Source organism: Salmo salar, chromosome 13, assembly GCF_965601325.2.
Source record: "Salmo salar chromosome 13, fSalSal1, whole genome shotgun sequence".
In the NCBI taxonomy this organism is placed as follows: domain Eukaryota; kingdom Metazoa; phylum Chordata; class Actinopteri; order Salmoniformes; family Salmonidae; genus Salmo; species Salmo salar.
Genome location: NC_138303.1, coordinates 84,776,428 through 84,783,691, shown reverse-complemented (window position 1 = coordinate 84,783,691; position 7,264 = coordinate 84,776,428). Strand labels below are relative to the sequence as shown.

The 7,264-nt window shown below is 41.7% G+C and overlaps 1 protein-coding gene across 3 annotated transcripts; it reads left to right on the top strand.

Annotated features, from left to right (window-relative positions):
- The first annotated feature begins 1,803 nt into the window (after positions 1–1,803).
- On the top strand, positions 1,804–6,452 carry LOC106567870 (E3 ubiquitin-protein ligase RNF167). 3 transcript variants are annotated; one of them, XM_014137702.3, is made up of 10 exons: positions 1,804–1,889; positions 3,110–3,225; positions 3,383–3,463; positions 3,557–3,700; positions 3,863–3,950; positions 4,172–4,262; positions 4,517–4,622; positions 5,260–5,353; positions 5,574–5,654; positions 5,760–6,452. In XM_014137702.3, exons 2-10 carry the CDS (start codon positions 3,127–3,129, stop codon positions 6,185–6,187), a joined length of 1,212 nt encoding a protein of 403 aa, XP_013993177.1. In that variant the 5' UTR covers positions 1,804–1,889; positions 3,110–3,126; the 3' UTR covers positions 6,188–6,452. The 3 variants fall into 3 exon arrangements, with proteins under 3 accessions (XP_013993177.1, XP_013993176.1, XP_082816521.1); XM_014137701.3 differs by having other exon boundaries at positions 3,029–3,225; XM_082960395.1 differs by lacking the exon at positions 1,804–1,889 and having other exon boundaries at positions 2,954–3,225.
- Positions 6,453–7,264: the final 812 nt, after the last annotated feature.

Below are 7,264 nucleotides of genomic sequence, written 5' to 3'. Positions count from 1 at the left end.
AACTGTTTATGAGTTTCTGGTCATGTTTATTTATTTTGCAGGGTTTAGCATTTATTTAATTTAATTTTTATTTATTTCCCCTTTATTTAACCAGGTAGGCCAGTTGAGAACAAGTTCTCATTTACAACTGCGACCTGGCCAAGATAAAGCAAAGCAGTGCGACACAAACAACAGAGTTACACATGGGATAAACAAACGTACAGTCAATAACACAATAGAAAAGTCTATATACAGTGTGTGCAAATGTAGTAAGATTAGGAAGAGCAGTTGGAGGTCACGGAAGGAGAGTTGTATGGCATTGAAGCTCTTCTGGGGATTAGTTAACACAGTGTCCAAAGAAGGGCCAGAAGTATACAGAATGGTGTCGTCTGCGTAGAGGTGGATCAGAGAATCACCAGCAGCAAGAGCGACATCATTGATGTATACAGAGAAAAGAGTCGGCCCGAGAATTGAACCCTGTGGCACCCCCATAGAGACTGCCAGATGTTTGGACAACAGGCCCTCCGATTTGACACACTGAACTCTATCTGAAAAGTAGTTGGTGAACCAGGCTAGGCAGTCATTTGAGAAACCAAATAAGAATTTGCTGATAAGAATGTGGTGATTGACAGAGTCGAAAGCCTTGGCCAGGTCGATGAATACGGCTGCACAGTAATGTCTCTTATCGATGGCGGTTAAGATATCGTTTAGGACCTTGAACGTGGCTGAGGTGCACCCATGACCAGCTCTGAAACCAGATTGCACAGCGGAGAAGGTACGGTGGGATTCGAAATGGTCAGTGAGCTGTTTGTTAACTTGGCTTTCGAAGACTTTAGAAAGGCAGGGTAGGATAGATATAGGTCTGTAGCAGTTTGGGTCTAGAGTGTCTCCCCCTTTGAAGAGGGGGATGACCGCGGCAGCTTTCCAATCTTTAGGGATCTCAGACGATACAAAAGAGAGGTTGAACAGGCTAGTAATTGGGGTTGCAACAATTGCGGCGGATAATTTAAGAAAGAGAGGGTCCAGATTGTCTAGCCCAGCTGATTTGTAGGGGTCCAGATTTTGCAGCTCTTTCATAACATCAGCTATCTGGATTTGGGTGAAGGAGAGGCAGGGGAGGCTTGGGCAAGTTGCTGTGGGGGGTGCAGAGCTGTTGACCGGGGTAGGGGTAGCCAGGTGGAAAGCATGGCCAGCCGTAGAAAAATGCTTATTGAAATTCTCGATTATTGTAGATTTATCGGTGGTGACAGTGTTTCCTAGCCTCAGTGCAGTGGGCAGCTGGGAGGAGGTGCTCTTATTCTCCATGGACTTTACAGTGTCCCAGAACCTTTTTGAGTTTGTGCTACAGGATGCAAATTTCTGTTTGAAAAGCTAGCCTTTGCTTTCCTAACTGCCTGTGCATATTGGTTCCTAACTTCCCTGAAAAGTTGCATGCCAGTCCCAGCATGCCAGTATGCCAGTCCCCCTGCTGTCTGTCAATCAATGGAATACCTGGAATGTTTCAGTGCCAGGCGTTCTTGTGGTTGGTGGACAGCGACTCAAGAATTGTTGTGGACATTCGCTCATTTATGGTTTATTCTCAGTCATTACAATAAATGTGTATTTTAGTTTAAGTGTATTTCTTTAAACATAGCCTACCCAATACATTTCAACATACCAGTATCTGTGTAAACTTTAAAATACATGTTGGTATAAATAAAATGTAACATTCTGTGAAAAACAGTTGTACTGCAATTGAGTCCATTTTTTGTTGTTGATATTCCCAAAATGTAGTATATTGTTTGCTTGGGACTTTTATTTTGAAAAAATTAAATCCGCGATCGTGTTGCCTCCATAATATCCTGCTGCTAGGAGAACGGTAATAACTTTACCGCAGTGAAGAATTGGACAAAACAACAAGACACTGACTGGTACAAGGATCATACCACTTTTCCCCAGATAGCTAGCTAGCTAGCTAGATAGATATGTTTACATTTCCATAATTGAGACTGTTCTGATTATCAGTATTGAGGGGCAGCCTGACATAAAATACTGTAACTTTCAGATCGCTAGCTACAATCTTAGTTGTAGCTAGCTACTGTTGATCGACTCAACTTAGCTAACGTTAGTTATCCGTGCCGTGGTAAACAAATTCGTCTTTGTTGTTGTTAGCAGCACACCTAATGTTACCTAGCTAACGTCAGATTATCTAGCCAATAGCGAAGTAAACTAGCTAGCTAACTGAGTTATTAAGGCAAATAATACTTTTGTCCACCGGACCGAATGTGTTATTTTTGTCCCCAAGCATTGATTCCAAAATGTTTAACGTGTTTTAGCTGTGTGTTAATTTAACGCTAGCTGGCTACGTTGCTAGCTAGCTACGTATAAACTAGTTAGCTTCTGTAGTTATCACTGACGAGTAACGTTAGCTAGCTACTGTACTGTATTTGTGTTTTGTATACAGGCACCACCATATCTAAACGTTGATCATAGAAAGTATTAACATTATACTGTGAATTTTTTTACGTTTATTTGGACTGGTATTGGAATAATTTATTATAATGCTATTAATCCCTTACGAAAAAAGATTGCAGTTAGAGTGCAGTATAATTAAGCAATAAGGCCTGAGAGGGTGTGGTATATAGCTAATATACCACGGCTAAGAGCTGTTCTTAGTCACGACGTAACGCGGAGTGCCTGGACACAGCCCTTAGCCGTGTTATATATGCCATATATCACAAACCCCCGAGGTGCCTTATTGCTATTATAAACTGGTTACTAACGTAATTAGAGCAGTAAAAATGTATGTTTTGTCATACCTATGGTATACTGTCTGATATACCACGGCTGTCGGCCAATCAGCATTCAGGGCTCGAACCATCCAGTTTGTAACTGCAGTTAGAGTGCCATATAACTGCTGCAAATACTGCGTCCAAAATAACATTTTTTTACTGCAGTAATTTTGCAGGCTAACGGCAGTACACTGCAATTACTGCGTTCAAAATACCACAGTCAACTGCTGTTACTGCACATTTACTGCAGTTTCAAAACTACAATCTTTTTTTGTAAGGGATCACTATAATCGAGGGATTATTTTCACTCCTCGGGCTGAACTTCCCTGCTACCTTGCCGTACTCATCCCATTCTCCAGACAGACAGTGAGGCAGGATGCTGGGCCTGTGGTGCATGGGTGCCCAACTGGGCCTTCTCACTCTGGTGATGTGCTGCACACTGGCTCCCTTACCTGCACACGGATACATCTATGCTGTGAGTCCTCATAATTGTAGAACTGTATGATCAAGTTTGTTGTGGATTTACTAGTGATTTTAGATGTTTGCCATTGCATTTGTCATTAAAAAAAATGCAGTTTACAGTCCCTGTGCGCTGGCATTGATTTTAAAACTTGTGTTTCTCTGTCTGGTAGCATTACAGCAATATGACTAACATGTTGTTTGAGGACCTGTCTGCCTTGTTTGGATCATCACTACCCAAAGAGGGACTTATGGTGAGAGGAGAGGAGGGGAGGGGATAACATGCTCTTTCATCCAATGGATAAATTGGCTAAAATGACCTCATTTTCTTTCTCTTTGTCTTCAAGGGTGTGTTAGTAGAGTCTCGTCCACTCAACGGCTGCACTCCGATAGAACCTCCACCACCACGGCCCACATCTAGTGATCCCAACACGACCACTACTAACTACATAGTCCTCATCCGACGCTATGACTGCAATTTTGATATCAAGGTTAGTGTGTGTCGCTATGCTGTTGGGTTGCTTAGGACATATTGTGTTAATTCAATTTGAATTCAACCTATTTATTTATTGCAACATATTCAGTGTAAAACTACACTGCGTGTAGTGTTTACAATTATTATAGTGTGAATTATGATTTTGTATTTAATGCAGGTGCTGCATGCACAGCAAGCGGGATTCAGTGCAGCCATCGTTCACAACATGTACTCAGAGACTCTACTCAACATGAACTACAGCAATGGTGAGGATCCTGAAATCGTCTTCAACTTCCCTAAGCTGCCTTTTTCCATTTCTTACAGAATCAGTTCTGTTAGTTTACTTCCCCTTAACCAGGTTGACTGATTTGTGTTCTCACTTCTCAAAACCTCAAGTAGTCTTTAACCAGTATGATCCTCCCAGGAAGTAAATACTTTGGTAATGCTGAATGGCAGTGCTCCCCTTTTTGTTTGTTTGTGTGTGTAGAAACCATTGCAGAGGAGATTGAGATCCCCTCAGTATTCACCAGCTACTACGCCTCCCAAATTCTCAGGACCTTCATCATTCCTGAACAAGGGTGATTTCCATTGATGTTCTATTATTTTTGTCAAGCGCAGCTTTATTGATTAGAGTTGCACTGAAATTCTGTCATATTCTTCACAACATCTTTGCACTCATCATGACGTCAGCCCCGCTGAGTGTCTGGTCCTATGTGGACGTCATCACCATGTTGGAGATGGTATTGTCTGGCAGTGTTGTCCCTCTTAGTCATAGTCGCTTTTCTGAAAAATGCCCCCATACAAAGCTGATGGTGCTGTATTTGGTATGCAGGGCCTATGTGATCCTCAAGCCGGAATTTGCCTTTCCACTCTCGTATTATCTCATCCCCTTCACCGGAGTGGTGGGCATGATCGTCCTTGTGATGGTTGTCTTCCTGGTAAGTGCCCTTGGGGAACAGCCTCATTTTGTAATGAATGTGGAATTCATTTCACAATTGAATAGTTATTGATTTCATTGCTATTTCGTAAATCATTTCCACCCCCCGGATATTAAAAGCCCTATGACTGTCATCCTTAGGTGTTGGTGTGGTCACTGGCTATGTCTGAAATCTGTCTTGCCTACTACTCACTAAAACAGCATGCTGTGTACTAATCATACTTTAGAATGTATTGTTTAGTTAAATCAAATTCAGTAAGCAACACATATCAACATACTAGGCTCATCAATACTGAGAGTGCTTCATCTAGTGTGCAATTGCATTTATTCCCACCATTTGTTCATTCCTGTACAGGGCGTGGCTCTAACTGATAATGTTGTCAAACACACGTGGCTCTTGAAAAAGGATGCTTTTAGTCAATAGGGTGCAGCGAATTCTACTAGATGAAAAGCCAGGATGTTGAAAAGCCAAAATGTGTAATGACATCCTGGCTTTTAAAGCATACTCATTTTTTGAAATTTCACATACTATAAAACGTTATATTTTAGCATACCAAAATTGCCTACTGTTTAGAACTTAAGTATGGGTATCTGGACACAGCCTCTGTCTCTTCATTCCCTGTCTTGTCTTGGTTTAGATTGTGCGCTGTGTGCAGTACAGGAAAAGGATGAGGAAAAACAGGCTGACCAGGGAACAACTAAAGAGGATCCCCATTCACAAGTTCACTAAAGGTAACTGGGGGAGTGTCCCACCATACATTAAAATGAGAATCAGTCACCAGTATAACTGGTCAAACACATTCTGGAACAGCAGTACTCTATTTCTTCCCTAGAATGTTGAGAAACCCGAATAACAAAAATACCAATCTGATTGTCTGCTCCTGTTAGCATAACATTACAGTTAGCATTACAATGCATTTACACATACATGTGAATCTTATTATTTTTCTAGGTGATGAATATGATGTTTGTGCTATTTGTCTGGATGAGTATGAAGAGGGAGACAAACTGCGAGTTTTGCCTTGCTCACACGGTAATTATAAATGATAATGTTTGTCCCTGTCTAACTCGCATATGTTTTTCTCACAGTTCCAAGGTCATGGTTGCAGTAACTGTTTTATTTCTGTCATCTCTTCAGCGTACCACAGCAAGTGTGTGGACCCCTGGCTTACAGGGACTAAGAAAACTTGCCCTGTGTGCAAACAACGTGTAACCCGGCCCAATCCGGAGTACTCTGAGTCCGAGTCTGAGGATGAGAGGGCACGTGGTGGAGACGAAGAGGGGGGGGAGGGCGAAGCTGACACCGAGCGCACCCCTCTCCTCCGCCCCTCCAACCCAGGCTTCCCCTCTGGCAATCCAGGGGCCTATTCTGCCACTGTCACCACAGTAACCACCGCGCAGTGCCTAGCCTCTCCCACTCACTGCGACTCGCCCATCCTGGAGTATAAGGGCTACTACTCCCCTCAGGAGGTGTTAGACTCTGATACTGAGCAGGGAGGGGTAGACTCCCACCCCTCAGACGATGACACTGCCCAGCTCATTGGTAGGGGCACAGTGGGGGTCTGAGAACCTGGAGGTAGATGAGATGAAATTACTTTCTACTAGCTGAAAAGGGTCAGTCTTGTCCCCCAGTGTGTTTTTATCACACAAAAAAGATAAACTGGTTTATGGAGCTGTGGCTATGAAGTTGTCTCAGTCATAGACTTTCTAGAACACTATTGTCACTCAATGTTGCTAGCTCTAAGATGGTAATATAAAGCCAAGATTCTGTTAGGTTTTAGCAGTCCTTTTTAAACCTGTCTTAAACATGAGGCACACATTAAGTACAGTGAATCAGTTAAACATTTTGCTTTAAGTCTTTGCCAGTGCACTCTAACCCCCCACCCCCCTCCTAAAATGTATATTTTCACAAAATGATGTGACTGCCAGGTAGTCTCAATCTTAAAAGGAAATTTCTATATTTTTCAACTTCACATTCTTCATCTCAAGCACCACCCCAACATCAACATATGTGAAAATTGTGCATTTCTGTTTTGTAGTAAAAAAAATTGTTTCCTATGACATCATCAGTGTTTATTGTGTGATTTTTAACCAATTATGAGTAGGCATTGCCTACTAATTGTCTACTAATTGGTTGATGATGTCATTGGAAACGCTTATCTTCCTCTATCTTTTTTACTTCAAAACATAGAAACGTGCCATTTTCACATATTGCATGTTGATGTTGGAGTGGTGCCGGAGATTATAAATATAATATTGAAACATTTTGACATTTCTCTTTAACTGTAGGTATTTGGTTGAAGAAATCCTGTCAATGCACTACTTGATAATTGACATACCCCAAATTCTTCTTTTCAATGAACATACCAGGAGATAACCCACCTGAGATGACTGTGTAAAATCAATGTAGCATGATTTTCTTTGGTAGTGATTGAATAGAGACTCAACTCATTCACCAGAAAGGAAACTACAGTGCTGCTGTCTCACAAATAACATATCTTCCCCATGCTAGTAGTATACTGTAACCTGTATGCATCTCTGTAACTGGTTTCTTTCATGATATTGTGGGTAAGTGGGAGTATAATTTACTCTCTGGTGAGTTTCATTCACTGTTTTATGGAGTTTTTTTTTTCTCTCTGATGG

Excerpts from the sequence above, each read along its gene's own strand:
- LOC106567870 (XM_014137702.3), top strand. The coding sequence starts at position 3,127 with ATGCTGGGCCTGTGGTGCATGGGTGCCCAACTGGGCCTTCTCACTCTG. Across the intron at positions 3,701-3,862 it reads ACTGCAATTTTGATATCAAG|GTGCTGCATGCACAGCAAGC; the intron begins GTTAGTGTGTGT and ends TATTTAATGCAG. Across the intron at positions 5,354-5,573 it reads CATTCACAAGTTCACTAAAG|GTGATGAATATGATGTTTGT; the intron begins GTAACTGGGGGA and ends TTATTTTTCTAG.